Source organism: Morchella sextelata, assembly GCF_020137385.1.
Source record: "Morchella sextelata strain SCLS chromosome Unknown scls_28, whole genome shotgun sequence".
Classification (NCBI taxonomy): Eukaryota; Fungi; Ascomycota; class Pezizomycetes; order Pezizales; family Morchellaceae; genus Morchella; species Morchella sextelata.
The window spans coordinates 308,026-325,745 of record NW_025408643.1 but is presented as its reverse complement, the minus strand read 5'-3'; the positions used below and the strand labels follow the sequence as shown (position 1 = coordinate 325,745).

At 45.1% G+C, this 17,720-nt stretch overlaps 3 protein-coding genes across 3 annotated transcripts; 1 reads left to right on the top strand and 2 right to left on the bottom strand.

The window, feature by feature from the left end:
* Positions 1–1,519: 1,519 nt before the first annotated feature.
* H6S33_008777 (uncharacterized protein) lies at positions 1,520–2,403 on the top strand (the record flags this gene model as incomplete). The annotated part of the gene is made up of 4 exons (XM_044840236.1): positions 1,520–1,563; positions 1,663–1,884; positions 1,961–2,313; positions 2,393–2,403. 4 exons carry the CDS (start codon positions 1,520–1,522, stop codon positions 2,401–2,403), a joined length of 630 nt encoding a protein of 209 aa, XP_044687633.1.
* Positions 2,404–11,195: 8,792 nt separating this feature from the next.
* On the bottom strand, positions 11,196–12,208 carry H6S33_008776 (uncharacterized protein; the record flags this gene model as incomplete). The annotated part of the gene is made up of 2 exons (XM_044840235.1): positions 11,196–12,114; positions 12,165–12,208. The coding sequence occupies 2 exons, from the start codon at positions 12,206–12,208 to the stop codon at positions 11,196–11,198; spliced, it is 963 nt and encodes a 320-aa protein (XP_044687632.1).
* A 3,305-nt stretch (positions 12,209–15,513) lies between these two features.
* On the bottom strand, positions 15,514–16,889 carry H6S33_008775 (uncharacterized protein; the record flags this gene model as incomplete). Its single annotated transcript, XM_044840234.1, has 3 exons — positions 15,514–15,790; positions 15,855–16,689; positions 16,832–16,889. 3 exons carry the CDS (start codon positions 16,887–16,889, stop codon positions 15,514–15,516), a joined length of 1,170 nt encoding a protein of 389 aa, XP_044687631.1.
* Between the last annotated feature and the right edge of the window lie 831 nt (positions 16,890–17,720).

Genomic DNA, 17,720 nt, shown 5'->3' with positions numbered 1-17,720 from the left:
GAGAAGGACAACGGAGTCGAAGACAACTCATACGGTGTAAATACGATAAAAATCTACCGATAGATGGATTTTGATTTGATTCCACATCTCAGGTCTCAAGAGCAGGCTGAAGTATCGGGGCCGCTGAGATCCTGCGCAAATAGATACGGTTTTATGTATGATCACGCGCTTGCCGTTTTATCTTAGCTCACCAACCCCTCTTCTCTAATTTTCCCTCTATCTTTCTAGTGTTCGCACCCAAATGCCTACTTCTCGAGTAGAGTCGTGCGGGCATGTCAGTCGATAATTCTAGTGCAGAAAGCAACACTGCTTTTTCCTACACACCACCACCACCACCACCACCACCACCACCACCACTACCACCACCAACCGAAGAATAGTGGGTGAGTATTGGGTAGGTAGATAGCTATGCATGTAGGTACTTTCACCAGCTATTCGCAGATGTTAATTGGCCGTTGGGTCGAAATACCTGGGAAACAAGAAAATGGAGTATGGGGATGCACGCGCTCTTTAGAGAAGCTATTTCGTCAGCGGCTCCCACACCTTTCCTCATGGCGTGCCTGCCTCGGACTTCGGGACCCTGTGGTATTATTCCTGTGGTAGTGACTAGTGGCTTGTAAGGCTGAAGAATGATAGGGCGGCAACCCACAGGACGGGACTGGGCTGAAGTGAAACCGGAAGGGGTTGAAGCAGACGTCTGACGCCTGCGAAAAACAAAGGTGAGCTGGGGTAACGACACCAAAGGTTGGGCATAACACGTGCAGCCAAGACATGCGTAGAGGCAAATGTGGTCAAGAGAGTGGTCGAACAAAAATACACACAACAGCCTTGCTGTAGGGCCTGTAGGGCCTGTAGGGCAGCCTGGCTTGTAGGGCAGTCTCGGTTTGTCCGTTGCCCCCAACTCCAGAGCACATATGTGTATGAGTGATTCTGTGTGTAACGTCTATCGGTCTGCCCAACAGTGATTCGATGTTTGAGTCCTCTTTCTGCCTGCATAAACATCCGGGATCGTGTCCAACCCAGCTCACGAACATGCCGTAAATTGTAAGAAGAGAAAAACCAGCAACAACATGCAACAACCTGCCCTAAATAAATTAGTACCACATGATGTAGATGTAAAGTACTTTACCTACTTTATATCTTTATTATAATACCTATATCCTTAGATGTGCCTTTATTCGTGGAAGACTCAAAGGAGATGACTAAACTACATCGAGCCTGATGCTCACCGCATGCGCCTCTAGCCCTAAGCCGGTTGGAAAACAATAGGTGTTTAGTGCCCCGCATTCTTGCACACCGTTTTTATCTGCGATCGTCTTTGAGGCTCTGATAGCTAAACCACCTCACCCATTTTTACTTCTAGAAATCATCTCGAGAAAAATTACAGCCCACCACTTGTCTGTCTGTCCGTCTGTCTGTCTGTGCGCGTGTGTGTGTGTGTGCGTGTGATTGTCTCCCTCCCATCGGCGCCATCGTGCCGGTTATCAACCACTGTTATCATAAGCGATATCTCGACGAGATGGCCATGAACAAAGTTGCGGGGGAGAACCTCTACATTGGAGGGTAAGCAGTGGGGCACTTTTCTTTCTTTTTCTACTGCCTCTCAACGCCGATCTGTCGCTGACCTCGTGGGGAACCATGGTTCCCTAATTAAACCGGCAGAATGTTCGCCCTTCGTGGACGGGAAGCTCTAAAAGAAGCCGGAATAACCCATGTGGTGTCCGTATTACGATTACCTCTCGATAAAGCTCTGTTTGAGAATTATGAGCACAAAGTTATCGAGGTGGACGATGTTGAGGATGAAAACCTGCTTGAACATTTCACTTCCAGCAATAAGTTCATTTCTGAAGCCTTAAAGGCTGGGGGTGCGGTCTTAATCCATTGGTTCGTAGTTCAATTTTTTTTTAGCCTCTACCAAGCCTTCACACAGCCATTGGCCTCTTTATTGACCGTACATTAGTGCCATGGGGAAATCCCGTTCAGCAACTATACTCGCTGCATATCTGATGGCTACACGCCGTATCGCACCAAATCTTGCCTTAGGACTCATAGAGCGTGCCCGCCCAATCGTGGAACCAAATCCTGGGTTTATGAAACAACTTGAACTATATCATGAAATGAACTATACCGACGTTGTTGAAGATCACCCCTTATATCAGCGGTGGATTTACTTACAGGATGTCGAGATGAGTAATGCCGCTGGAAGGGCACCGGAGCGAGTACATTTCAGAGATGCAGAGGCCGCGATAGGGAAAATCACTCAAGTGAAAGAGGGTGAAACCCCTGCGGAAAAGGGTGAAATAGAGCTACGGTGTAAGAAATGCCGGTGCGCACATATATTCATCTTTTATTTCCCCTCTATGCTTGGCTGACCGAACACTGGGTGGATCAGACGCACACTAGCGACCTCTGCTTCCTTAACACCCCATATTCCAAAACCGGCCCAAAACGTACCGCCAAAGCAGCAATGCTCTCACCATTTCTTAGAACCCCTTTTATGGATGAAGGATGAGCTCTCCAAAGGTGAAATTTCTGGAAAATTAGAATGTCCCAAATGCCAGTCAAAGGTGGGATCCTACGCATGGCAAGGTCTGAGGTGTTCCTGTGGAGATTGGGTCGTTCCCGGGATTAGTGTTGCCAGAGGAAAGGTGGATGAAGTCAGAGTAAAGCTATGAAACGCTGGGTGGGTTATGTACCAAAACCCTCCCAAGATCATGGGGGCTATCATTTATCACAACCGTTGTATCGCATGTTATCATATCTTACAACCTTTGCTTTTTGATTTGTTATCAGTTAGTTGGGGGGAGTGATCCAAACTCACATCTAGATACCGGAGGGCTCTTTAGGATAATCATCCAGTGCTGGGACGTTCTAAAATGTGAATGCACCCACATTACCTAATGGTGTTCTCAGGATTCCTAAGAGAAAAGCTTGTTTCTGCGACTTTAAGGTCGGAGGGTTTGTAAGCGTTCAATTCGCGAAAGTGGATCAACAAGGCTGACGACCAACTCATATGTGCTGCACCCACGTTCTTCCCTAGAAGCACACCGATAGGGCTCAGACGTGACTTGTTGTCATGGAGATCATGCCTTACGATAGGGCTGATCAGTGCCTCCTGTATGACATCAAGGGTCTAGGCGACTGTGAGATTCAACTTTAGGCTTGGGCGTTACCGTCATAAGGCAACTTTATATGTACCGTTCCGGTAGGGTATCCCTGATTTGGTGATTCCCAATTTGTCTTGTTGTTCTCGTGAAGAACACAAATGTGAGGAATGTGAAACATACAGGGAGGGACTTTTAGACGACCTTTCGATCATACCTGGATCCTCAAGATCGCTACGAATGAAGACTGCTGCGTGTTCTCAGTATGATCCCACGAACCCTATGGGAAGGTTTATGAGTTACGCTGGAGTATATTACATGTGTCGGTGGAGTAGTCTAGCGCATTGCATTTATCAGACACGCAGATGATACAACATATGTACCTTACGCACTGCATGCCGCCACGCTTTCTTTCAGCTAACTTTCAAACCACACCCTGAGATCTGAAAACATATGTACATGGGGAATGTGAGTAGCCCGACAGGGCTGGCTTGAGGCTCTTGGCATCGATATGTGAGGAGATCTCGAGAATTGATCCATAGTACACCCGTATATTTATCAATCAAATCGGACATCAAACCGCACTCGATCCTTCCTGTTTGAGACGGATAGTTGAGAATTCCTCAAGTTCTATTTATGAATAGTATTCCGGTATTGAAGGCGGTCCCAAGAGCCTGGTCTCGAATGGGGGGTTGACATCTTCTTCGAACACATAGATCGGTGCGCGAAGTGATCTAGTTTGTTTCACCTTGGCTTAAATAAGGGTAGGGCGGTTACACCATACCGAAATATATATTGCATGTTGCATGTATTCTTAATCTTTGGTCCTTTTCTTTACAGCCAGTTTAACAATTTCCTTCCTATTCGAGGCTAATATATTTAGGGCATTAACACGGGACGTACCGTTTTAGTTTATTTTTTGTTTTTTGTCCTGTTGTTCTTACATAGGCGCTTTTTCAGGGCTGGGATTGTATACAAGATGTGGTAAGGAGTCAGGGGGGTTGAGAAATGATGGTGTAGTTGTAAAGTTACATATAGCGCTACCTTACACTCTTACTCTGCCATAAGCATAAGCTACATGTACCTACAGCGCACACCACATAGCACAGTTGGCTTGGCCATGGGTTTATTGAGGGTGAACCCTACCGCATCATTCTGTATCACTCGCGCTCGCTCACCGGTGCCCTCCTTCACCGTAACCGAGCCAGCCAGCCAGCATTACTTGTATCACTCTGTCTCAAAAGCGATCTTACGCGGGTACGTAGGTAGGGGAAAGCCCTGAAATCCCATCGTATAATTATTTGTCAGGGAAAAGCGCGTATAGAGTCAGCCTTATACATACGGCAGGGCACGGGTTACAAATTGTAGGTTGGTATGGAGCTAGTCTTAGGGATGTAGAGTACAGTCCTTGGTTGAGTAAATATTTCTTAAATGGCAGGGATTTATTAGGCAATGGGGGGCTATATGTAGGCCAATGTTTTGACGATCGACCGCGCGCTTAAGGGGAATGCAAACAGCTTGTACTGACAGCTAGCGCGTCTATAAACAACGAAGAAGTAAAAAAGACAGGAGAAGGAAGTGCAGGGGAAGTACCAAATCAGTAGAAGGAGGGTTGCAAAAATAAACTTGTGTCTAGGATTGAGGGAAGGAAAATAGACGAGAACGGAATGAGACGCGAGGTGGAAAGGGTTTGGATTACTATTCTAGCTGTCCATTGATCCATGTTCGTCTCCTGATATTTCTGATCCCCGCTTTTCACATATGTAATCAACCTAGACTAGTCCGATTATGGGCAAAAAAGAGAGCATACAGCAAATAGCTACTGCTCTACTTCACAGCTGTGGCGCTCTGATTGGACGGTCCTGTCTAAGATTCGAAATCATACTTTGTCACTCGCGCGTTCCCGTCACGTGCCAGCCGAAGAGGTTCTGTGGCCGTAGATAGCTACTAAGTAGTACCAAAGGTACGGTATGACTTCCTTATAGATATATTCATATTGTATTCATATTAACTCTTTACTACTGATCTCCTAAGAAAATTGCTGTCTACTCCAAAATTATTAGATACCAAGATTTTTACCGATATATCCCGGAACTATTAGGCCAACTTTTATCACAAAGTAGCTATGCGATACTGTAGATATTGAGATCGCATAAGTCTTTTACCAAGACTCTTAGAACTGGTCGGGATGAGACTCTGATTCTATATATAACGAAGGGTTAATTGCTCCTGGTATTACCACCCACTGAGAGAGATAGTCGGCCTAGGTATATCAGACCTTTGATCTTGTCTCAATGATATATCGGTAGCAGTGATGAACTAATAGCTTCGGAGGGTAAATATCAATGTTCCGGGTCTAAATAGAGAGCAACAACATATATATGATTTCATGAGCTCGTGGAGTTCTAGATCACAGTTCACATCATGTAATCAATTGATTCAGGTTCCCCCCCCCCCCCACTTTTATAGCTGTCCCCACCTATCACTAACTAGCCATTTCCATACACAATGTGTTGAGAGTTCGTTTGTTGGATACTTCCCCTAGATACTTTTTCTTTATTTATTCATCCTGTATGTGTGAGCCGCCCGGGACCTTAACTCTCACAATTACCTATGAGACCGCCACCTTTTCTGTTATATATAGAAGATTGTCGAATTCCTGTATTGCACATAATGTATGTACCAGTAGCTATAGGCTTAAGTCCTACAGTGCATACATGACACATTTGAGTACAATACAATGTACCTATAATATAGCGCTATAGCAGCTACACAAGGGAACCCTCCTCCCCGAAATTAGCTATTGGAGCTTGTGACTTATGCGAGGTAGAGTCTACTCCAGATTTCGCGCGAGACTGTGTGGAGGGCCGCGGTAAATCTTTTGCTTTTGCCGACGTACATGCGGCGTAGAGGGTGAAGGAGGGTCCCCGGATGAAATTTGCCGCCCTGACGCGCAGCGGTTAGGGGATGTGCAATCGGAAGTCACCAGATTTCTTTTCTTCACTATGCAGCGCGCGCAGACAGTAGGCGACGGTTGCCGATGCATGTGCAGTGCCTATCCGCTGCCTGTTAATATGCAATGTTTAATCATTTATGTATGTGTGTGTAAGAGCAACCCTTCTTACTGGTTGGATAATAACGGGCTAGTCCAGTATTCGGGAATCCCATATTTGTGGACAACAAGGCCATGGATTAATTCTTATTCCCCACCTGCCTATACATGCACATTTATCCTCAGGACAAAGCCGTTGATTATTGCGTGATGGTATTGCGAATAAACTAGGCCATAGATAGGAGCTGCGAGATACGTAAAGTACTCTCAGACGCCACTAAAAAGGAGAGGCAAGGGCGGAGTGAAGAGAATACCTTGCGATTTTTATCATGACCAGGGATCCCTTTCTTAGAAGTCGGCCGACCCTGGCTTTCTCAGTCTTTGAAAATAGAAGAATGATCTAGAATAGCAGGTATCCCTCCTATATCATAACAATTCCCTGCCCGGGGGGCCTCCGGAAGTGTTCGGCCCTTATTTATACGTGCCCCATGTTTCTGTCGAGGAAGATCCTTGAACCTTGAAATTCGCCTTATAGAAGTTGCAAGTAACGGTCATGTCAAGAACAGGTATTCAACAGCCTAGAATCCTAAACAGGTTTTACAAACACATCCACTGATATACCCGGCCGTCGTGAACTTCCACCCTGCCATACCCTTGGTTTAATCCTTATAGAAGCGTTTCATCGTCTCGAAAGTTTCTCTGAAACATTACTGTTGGTACCTGCATAGGCAACTAGGCATCTATCCGTCAAGCACATGTAGTTAAAGCTTTTTTGATCGGGCGTTCATCCAATAGGCTGCGCGATTTACATAATATGTACTTGAAAAGTGTTTATGTCATTTGTGCCGGAATCGGATCTTTCGGCACACAAACGGACCAATTAATCATGAAATATCACTCGGAGATATTTACACAAAGAAACTTTGTGATCATAATCTTTTCGGATTTATTGGTATTAGAGTACGGTATCGCTAAATGTGTTATAGAATAGGAGACTCGTAACGATTTCAAAACTAATATCGCGAAGTTATGAAATAGTGAAAGTACCTGGATTTATCGCGACCTCTTGGCATATCTCAAGGGTCTATATGTACGAAGTTACCACCAAAATTATCGGTCTCGTTCAGATACCGTACTCCTTCATACGCCTAGTCTTCTGAGGACTAAAAACCACATCTCCACCAGCCTTGTAAAAAGGGTAAAAGTTATTTCAGGATCGACAACGGCAGGGTTTGAACCTACGCTCCCGAAGGAATCAGATAACCGAATAGATGATTCAAGTCTGACGCCTTAACCACTCGGCCACGTTGTCATGGTATGGATTTAATGGTTTTTCAATCATATTCAAGCTTTTGAAGAAACGTGGTTTGGACTCATGTACTTGGTGTGTACGGCTCATCTCCTAATATATAAAAGGTCAGGACAGAAAGAAATTTCGCAAATGGCGGGTAATAACTGACCCCTAAGATCAGAGAGCCTAACCCTGCACCCAGGCACCCTACATAGAACGTTAATGGTATACTAGAATATGCCAGAATTAACAGGCCTTCAATAAGATGATTGTTCTGTTTACTCCGCCCAGGAAAGGACTTCCAATATATAGCAAAAAGGTCCCAGGCCGGAGTTACAGGGAAAAGAGGAACGTAAGGCTTTATTTCATTCACCAACCTAGTTTAAATTAATAATAAAATACTTCTGGTTAGTAACAAACGGGAAAACCTCTAGTCAAAGTATACTAACACACAGCTCCATCTCAGACATACCATCAACTTCATCAAAATCCCCAATCGCTATCTCAATTCCAGCCAGCTCTACAAGTCTTCAACGTTCGGAGAATCGCCCACGGGTGCCACTCTGCTGGCCAACACCCTTCACAAGTGAATCATCCTAGAATTAAAGCTAGCAATAAGACAAATCAGTTCTATAAACCGAGCTCGAGACATAAAGGCACGGTGCAAACTTTAGCACATTCTAAATCTATTTCTAAATAATATAATCTTCCTCGTTGTGGTCAGTAAGCATTATCATTGGTTAATTTTCTTCTACCAAGACTGCTATGTGTACTGGACAAAGAGCCACTCCAGCGGCCGAGTTTGGAAGGGATGTAACATGTATGTAGCATCCATTTTCATACTTGTAGGTTTATAGTTTGCAGTGGCTGTTGATATATATCTATAGATGTCATGGATAATTGACTTCGTAGATAGATTGGACATTGCAATATCCACTCAGAGGTCGTAAATAGATTGGAATCATTTCACTCTTTTAGGCTTTTGCGAATTTGCGGCCGGAGGCTGCATTCCAGTTGTACGAAATACTAAGGAAGACGATAAAAAGCACCAATGATAACAACAAGTCTAAAGACGCAAATCACATATAGTATCCCAATTGCAACTCGAACATTTTACATATGATTGGCTCTGATAAAACGTTTTTGGTAAGATTATCTCCTTGCAAATGATTGTCCTGATATACAGAATATAGAAGCGCTGTCTTGGATAGTTCGAGTGATACACCATGTAGACTCATAGGACTTTGGTCCCCCCTTGCAGGCTCACTTGGTACTATCAAATCTAAATTTAGGCGAATCTTGCGCATATCCATCCATGTTTCCTAACAATTGTCTTTCCTGGCTAATCAACTCACTCTACCTCCCTTTAATAGCAACCGACTACAGTACGATGTTTGGACCAATTCTCCCGAAATTTCACAGCCAATCATAATATCCGGGAGGGGTGCGTTTTCGAGTAGCTAAGGAAGTCTAGACATCTCTTATTCGCTCATACATTATATTGTGCCCTAAGTGACCTACTGATTGGCCGTTCGCAATGCTTTAATCTACTAGCGCAGCTTCAACCAAGACCTACCTCATGACTTGGATCCTACCACGCCTATCCTCACCTACTACATCATAGCTAGAGTACCTACATTTTCAGACATTAATGTCGACATCTGGGTAGAACATATACAAGCTTCATCTTGGCAGGTTCGTATACAGGCATTCGTGGGGTAAAGACAAAAAATGGCTTTATCGAGCTGCCAAACCGTCTATTTGACTTGCAATGGCCGAAAACCCTTATTCGTCAAAGCCCCTTTATTCGTGAACAAATATATGCATTCGAATGAGCCTCGAACTTTGTTTCACAACGTGAAACCGATCAGTCACTCCTATGCCTGCCACTAGGAAGGGTTCGGAAAAAGGCCCCTACTCAAACCTTATCAACTTGACTAATAGTGACGGTATTAAAAACGATGCTCGGCTCAGATCGTCCTAGAGTTTTCACTTAATTTGACCGAGATCTCGTATTGCGAGTTTCCGGGCGCATCACCAAAAATCACCCATCCCCAGCAACGAAAGAGTTTTGCCTCGTACCTACATACATACATGTACCTGTGTACTTATCATACTTGAAGCAGCACCGAGAGCTACCTAGGCGAGCTTGAACGGCGATATGGAATCCGCGGGTTCATCGCTCCGCACTCCGAGTCAGTCACCCCCTTACCTCAGGGCACAGCAGGTAAGCTCGATTTTTAAGGCAGAAAATAGACTCGAGCCGGAGCCGAGCTTTTATGCACCGTACCTCGCCTAGATGCGAGTTTCTATGCGCCTTCCCCCACGACGACAGAAGGTAAGTACGCTATGCCTATCTCGCATATCGACTACTAACTGTTTGCTGGAAATCGCGCGTATTCGATCTGTTTGGATCCCAGGAGAGGTTCGCGTGCATTGGTAACGGCGTCTAGACCTACAACCCACCACTCAATTGAGTGGCTAGATCCCATACCTTGGCTACATATACGTGACGCAGAAAAACAGAGAAACATGAAGTGCGATTACCTATCATACCAAAGCTAGCGAGATTCTGTACACACATACACAGACCAACTGCAGGTAATTTCAAATTATGCCTATCTTCCCAAGTCGCCGACCGCTCTGATACTACCACCACGAGCTTAGCATGCAAACAAGAATGCGGAGAAAAAAAAAAGAGGACAGGAGAGGTAACTGGTGTTCTGCACCTTCTCCCTCGTGGGAATAAAAATAAAATCTTGCATAGGCCAGCTGTAGATCTTATTCCCACCTCGAAGATCAATTAACGCCACCATAACGCCTCTCCTCCGCCACGTGTTTTATATACGCACTAGAGGTCGATTTTACTTGGAAGGTACATTGTCTTACTCAAAAACGTGAGGGCTATGCTCCTGCATATCTGGCCATGCCGCTAAAGAAATTATTCCCTGGACAAGTTCACTTTTATGCCAGGATAGGGAGGAAAAATTGTAGGGATGAACCGTCACATTGATAGGCCAGTCAAGCTTTAATGGCGGTTAGTGCTCATATACACCAATGGGACTAACAGACGCTGTCACTTGTTCATTGTTTTTGTGGGCACAGTCATCATGGATTATCACTCGCCCCTGAGACTGGCCCCCCTGCATTGGGAGGTCAGTCTAGATTGTTCTTTAGACCTCAATTCGGAAAGGTAATATTGATATAAATTTTTACAGGAAATAAAATTTATCTACCGTACCGCCCTGCAATAGGTAAACTACACCCGATCCAAGTCCGACAAAAGACAACGAGAGAAACAAAAATAGATAGACCCGTGAACCCCCCTAGCTTGTGAAAAAAAAAGAAGACGCAAAGTAAAGGATCAGGCTATAGCTAGCAGGCAAAGCGATATCGAATTTTGGGCCCCTTGTTGAATACACGGGTAAATAGTGAAGAAGGTGCTCACACTAGGGAAGGGAAAGTCGGTACGTTGAGGTTTGCGTGTGCAGAGGATTAAAGAGAAAAAAGAATGAACCAGAATAATAATTAATCCCTCTCAGGATAAAAGAGGAAAAAAAAGTGGGGAAAAATGGAAGAACAAAATACAGCAAAAAGGGAGAAGACCTCAGGCGGTCGAAAATAAAGAAAGAAAGTAAGAAGCAAGAAAATCAATCCCAAAACTATGGCACTACAAACAAGAGAAAAACTCCACAGATAACAATGATTCGCCAACATGAATAATATGAAGATTCAAAAAGAAAAACGATTATAGGCGACAAGTATACTTTCGAGGCTCCTGTTGCTGTTTTATATACCGACGCATATCCTCGTTCTCCTTTCCAAGTCGTCTAATCTCCATCTGCAAGCTTGTGGTTCCCTCATGGAGCTCTACGATGAACTCCTTGGTCATTTTCAGTATGTTCGCCTTGGACGTGCCCTTGTCTGTGCATTCAGGTACCAGCTTGAATAGAGCCTCCATACCATCTTTAATGGTCTCTCGACGCTTTTTCTCGGAGTTGAGATGTTTGATGCGTCGTATCTCATGCTTACTCTTCTTATGTTCTGAATTTCCGGGTAGAGATGACCTCATAGGCAGAGAGTGTGGAGAAATGCTGCCGTGGATCCGGACGGAGGATGATTGGTATGACTTTGAAATTCGGTGCTGCTGATGGTGGTGGTGAGTTTGTTGGTAGCGATGGTTATTACGCTGGACATGTTGATAAGATGAGCCGGTGGCATTACCCCTTCCATCGCCATAGGCCGGTGCGCCTCGCTCCGAAACTGGTGTTGTTGGACTGTGGCTTCCCGGGGACGTGCAGCCAGTCGATGATAGGATCGATTCCGATAGGGAAGGACAACGGGTTCGCGGAGATATCGGGCTGATCTGCATTGCGTATCTGATGCCCTCCATCTCAGGGACATTGGGGTAGTGTGATTCCGCATGGGGAAGATGGACCGGGGCCATTGCGTTGTGAGTTGGTAAAAGTAAATGGCTACTATGCTGCTGTTGCTGCTGCTGTAGCAGATGTTGAGGATATCTTCCTTGAAAGCCTTCAAGACGAGAAGGCTCAATCAAAGTTGGTTGGCCTTCTCTAAATGAATGATATTCATGTTCGATTTCGCTACCAATCTCCATTCTCCCAGGGCGTGGGTGTACACAATCCCGCATCAGAGAGCTGAGTGGTCTATATGTGCGTTAGTTATGCATATGCAAAGGAATCGCCGAATAACTTACGGAAGTGCCTGGTTAGATGAAGACTTGGAAGTAATCATACTCATTTTTACTGGTGGAATGAAAGGAGGGTATAGCTCAAAGGTTGGGAGAAGCAAAGATACAAGTGGGAAGTACGACAAAGAACTTAAATAATACTAAATATCGAGCTGGTAGTATTGTATGATAAAGTAATAGAAACAGATCACAGAGAGGGAAAGCTTAATGAACGTATTTCACTGGGTGAAGGCTAGCTATAGGAAGAACTGGAGTGAGAACTGATGGGTAAAAATGGTAGAAGTTATATGGGCAAGTCTCCCTTGATATACACTCTCACGAATACCTTAGAATTCCCACTGAGTCTGCGGATGATCAACTGGATCTATGGGCCCCTTCACACCCAAAAAGAAAAAAGAAATAAACTACCATAGCCCCTCCCATCCTCAAAGAAGCGGGGCCGAAGGAGGAGGATCATCCGTTAAACACGAGAAATTGACCGTGCCCCACACCTTGATACCAACACCCGCGAAAGCTCACCATGTCTCACGATTTCTCTCCTAAGAATGCCATATTTTGCTAGTTTTGTAAGCACAATGTATCTAGTGGGGGAAAAAAACAAAACCTTTAGTTGCCCGAAGACATCAAAGACACCCATGTCTGATACCCATTGCACCACAAGAAAACTCCGGCTAATAATCTTAAACGAATCCATATGTTGGACAATGCGTGTGGGTATACCTGCAGGAATAAGCTTCCAGGGGGTCAGGCGAAAAGCAGATTGACCACAAGGAAACCTCATTCTCCTGCTTTCCGGATACACGCAAAGAGGATAAGTCCCGACTCGACGATCTTATAAACCAGAAAGATCTTTCTCTCGTAGGTCTTTGGATTTAATACCATAGACTTCGGACCCCCTTACCTGGAGCGGTCGAGCTCAATACCAACACGCTCGATCTCGTGGTTACAATGCCCTGTAATGCCCTGCGTGCGACTCGGCCCGGCCGTTCGTCTCAACTTGAACTTGGACAAGCTGATTATGGTGGTGATAAATAAGACTGTCAGCTTTTTTTTTTCCCTCCTTCGACGGCGTCCAGCAAGGGGGATGTGACAAATCCATTCGGTTCTTCGGCGAGGGTTCATGTTTTTAAACTACCAAAAGGTGGTCTGTCAGTTTGGTAGGATCTGTGGCAGGGACTTCGGAGATTTTTCTTCTTTCCTAGACATTGAGACATGAGTACGGAGGGCCCGATCGACCAGTATCCAGTACCACCTTCCCGACTTTTTGAAAAGCCAAATCCTCCTAGTGATCAAAACTCATGCCGTCAAAGCGGTCAAACGTCCAAAAGGTCTCGCTGGCTAGCTGAATTTCTGGGAGGAACATATTTGAATCATTAATGACATACGAACTTATCAACACTATCGTAGGCACATCACCCAATTCTGGATTTTCTGTCCTGAAATGGATGAGATTATTTATGATGATGACTGCGTAAACGATTGAGAAATCGATATTGGACGCCGGTACAGAGATCGGGACCTCAGCCCTCCCTCCACAATTGTAGAATGGTTGAAACAACGGTAGTTAGACCATAGAGTAGCGAGGGGGTATAACGAGTGTATTAGCCCTGGGAGAAACCAAATCTGGAAGTAATTCTCGTTATACCCCTCATTCTCACACCGTTGAGGCCTAGACATGGATTCAGGATCAACTCCATAACGAATCAAAGGCCCCGAAGACCACAAGCAGCCATCATTATCACTATCATCTACGGGAGGAGGTCCCCCTTCGCCACCGATGACAGAACGAGGAATATGTCGCTGCCCATAACATCCTTCATATTACGGATCATGAGCCTCTAGAAATTGATGGTGAGCCAATAATGTCAAGGACGGCAATAAGAAACTCCGTCCGAGAGTAATGTAAACCTCGGACGTGGGACAAAGATTTGAGGGAAACGGAGATCTCGTTTATGGGATATCATACAAGAAGTTGCAAGACGGGAGGCACAAAGCAAGAGTACCCCATATGGGCATGTGGAGGCAGTAAGAAAACAACCCACTTCCGTCCCTTAGAGTTTTTTCTTCTCATGTACTAGGCCGTAAGAGGGCGAACTTGGTTCGGTGTAATGCTGCATATGTGCTCTTTGACAGCGATAGTTCAAAGAAGGTTGGAAGTTAGAGCACAGGCCGTAATGTGCCAATGGTGGGCGAGGTCGAGTAGGTATGCGAGTGGGTGTGGGGGGTGGGATGAAGAGAGCTGGGAACCTTTCTCTACCAGTTTTCAGCATTACTCCAAGATACATACCCCTTGGGGTAACCTGGTTTGAGCTCTCCTCAAATCAAAAGCCGTACCAACCAGCTTCCGATCGCCGGTGCGTACTATGTATGTATGTATGTATGCACGATGTCCTGCATGAAATAATTTGGCGAGCCAAGATGGGTTGTTGCTTACAGCTTCATGCATCACTATCCAGCCAACACTGGTTGTGCTTAATAGAATCCCAAGGTCAACTGTGTCTGCCCCAATGTTTCCTCTGACCTGGTCTTGGTCCCGAATGAAAAGAGAGTCCAAAGTCTCGCGAAATGGTTATCGAAGGGAAGGAAATCTCCGGGCTGCTAAACCTGAGATCAGATCTGTCAGCTTCGGTGGGATATGTTGCCGATTGTATTGCACATGCAAACATGGTGCTTGCATGGGCCAACCGTGCCAGTGTAGGCAGCAGTTGATTATAACAATCTACAAAAAGGCACACTTGGATGAATATCGTGTCATAACCACTTGATTTCAATCAGATCAAAGTCCTCATTGAGTAAATTGGCCTGGGCACAAGAACATATATGCTTGACAAGGACTGTGAACACTGATATTACTGGATTGTTTTGGGACTCAAATTACAGCATTCAATGACCGAACAATCAGAAAGGGTAACATGAGTCAAATAAGCATTGTGAAAAGCTAAACTATAAGGTATGTAAAGAGAAACGATGAAGAAAGAAATCAAAGCGGGCTATGCGTGACAGACAAAAACAATAGAAGTAGTTACCATAAAAAGACCCAATTACCATATATTTGTGTAAGAGAACGACGTACCATCCCACACACTATTTACCTTCCGAGCATCGACTTAAAATACCGGAAGAACGCTAAAAAAAAAAAAAAAAAAAACGTAAAAATGCAAAAAAAAAACCGAAAGAAAACAACCTTTTAGCAAGCAAACCCCAACCTCATTGCCTCATCATCTTCCCAAACATCCGCCCTATCCTTTCGAAGCAGAAAAAAAGGTGGTATAATTAGCCTGACATCCTCAATGCCAGGAAACAAGCGTAGTAAATTGACAAGACACTAAACCGCAACAAAATTCCAGTTATAAATTTACAAGACCAGCATGGCGGCGCATGCAGCGAACAGAGAAACGATGCTGACACCGGCGCGGGCAGCAGAGTTGGTCGTATCGCTTGAGTTACCGGAACCTGAAGTTGAAGAACCACCGCTGGAAGACTTGGCCTCATCGAGCTTTCCCTCGCAAGTGTATCCGTTACCCTTGATAACACCACTGTCCTTGTACCCCTTGAACTCAGTGCAGTCGAATTCCTCAGTGGTCTGTACGTTCAATCCTCCACGGACGTCGTCAAGAGAAGGAAGAGTGGCACTGTTAATTAGTTAATATTGACTGTTTCTAGGAGTAATAAGAAAAGATGATTTGAAGGACTTACTTGGTGAAGCTTCCAGAGAAATCGACGGATCCGTCAACAGTGGTCAAAGCAGGGAAACCGTCAATGTCCTTAAGCTTGGTGTTGTTGGCCAACTGGAAAGTACCTCCGATGGTCTCGAGGTTTACGGCGGAAACATTTGACAACTGAGAGTTGCTGTTGAAGGCGAAAGAACCACCAACCTCAGTCAATTCAGGGAAGGCGGCATCGGTAAATGTGTTGTTGATGAAAGCAATGGTTCCGTTGACTGACTCGAGCTTAGGGAAGGACACGACTCCAGCGTCACGAATGGTGATGTTCTTTGCCCAGACAAGGTCGGGGAACGCAACATTAACACCCTTGCTGTTGAATTCGATGTTGAGTGCATTAGAAACGTTTCCAAGGGCAACATTGACCTCCTTCAAGTACTTGTTGTTATTGATGTTGAAGTTCGTGGCAGTTTGCAATTGGATTCCATCAAGGGAAGTGAGGATGGTGTCAGTGATCAAGACTTCGTCGCAGTTGGTGACTCCTGAGGTGAAATCCAGAGCCTTGAGAGCAGGAAGAGTCACCCAGTTGATGTTTCCAACCGAGGTAAGAGAAGCAAGGCTGACAGAGGATAGGATAGTCAACTCCTGCATCGTCCAGGTCCCGCTGATTGAGCGGAGCATGGGAGCACTGATTGAGGTGAGGCCAGTGGCTCCAGTGATGGTAAGGTCCCCGTTGAGGGTCTGGAGAGAAGCTATTGAGAGAGCAACAACTCCTGTCCCAACAGCAACATTTCCCTTCCAGCTGTTACAGTTGTCAAGCTTGCTAACATCGCCATCGCTGTCAATAGAGACATCACCACTACAATCGGCTATAGTTGAGATGTTAGTCAAAGTTGCACAGTGTTTTGCATTTTTCTCTTTTTTTCTGTTCATAGAACGGGAATTTCACGTGTGATGTGAATCGAGATGAGCATAACGATGCGGGTGCATCAGAAAACGAGGATAACATACCACTTAGAGCACCAGCTACGGCAAATGAGGCCAAGAGGAAGGATCTGAGAGAAGGCATTGTGTATTATTAAAAGTTTAATGTTTGTTGATGATCTTGATGATGGTGCTGGTGTAATGGGGTGGTGTTGAAATGACAAGCAAACTCTACTGATCAACGAAGGTGAGAAGCTTGAATGAATGAACGAGAGACTGGTTAAAGAAGAGGCGTGATGAAGAACGAAGAAGAAAAGGAAGAGAACGAAGGGTGGGAGAGGAGAGAAGAAGACTACGACGACGTGAGTGGATAGCCGTGGTGCGTTGACTGAAAGAGGGTGGCGGAAACGGGGATAGAAAGGAGGGAAAGGGGACCGTGAGAGAAAAAAAGGAGCACACGGGAAGCAAAACCACTTAGAACGACAAGACACGCAGCACGCTTGCTAGAATTGGATGTAGCGGCGGAAATAGCAGGTGGTCTGGCCGCGAAAGTTAGATTTGTTGGCAAGGAATAGAGCGTGGTGGGTAGAGAGAGGTGGTGCCTGCCTGTGGCTCCGCCGGAATGCGAGCAAGCCCGGCATATGCCAGGGGTCTTTGATTGGAAGGACCGTGATATCCACCTGCTCCCCCACCCATTGCCTCTCTAAACTGGAAACAAGAACTATCTTCAAGTGCATCTGTATCAAATATCCTCTTTTATTCTGCTATTGGCACTATTTACTGCTGCCTACTACGATTGGACATCAAGCCAAGATTCAATCAACTTGCTTGAACTATTCGAGGTACATGCCTCGAAAATAAAAACAAAAAATTCTTTAGCGAAATTTCTCCATCCTGATTTATCGATCCTTCGCATTACCCGCGGGTTCAATACTTAGGCTAGTTGAAGGGTCTCTCATTGAGATAGCCCAATTGC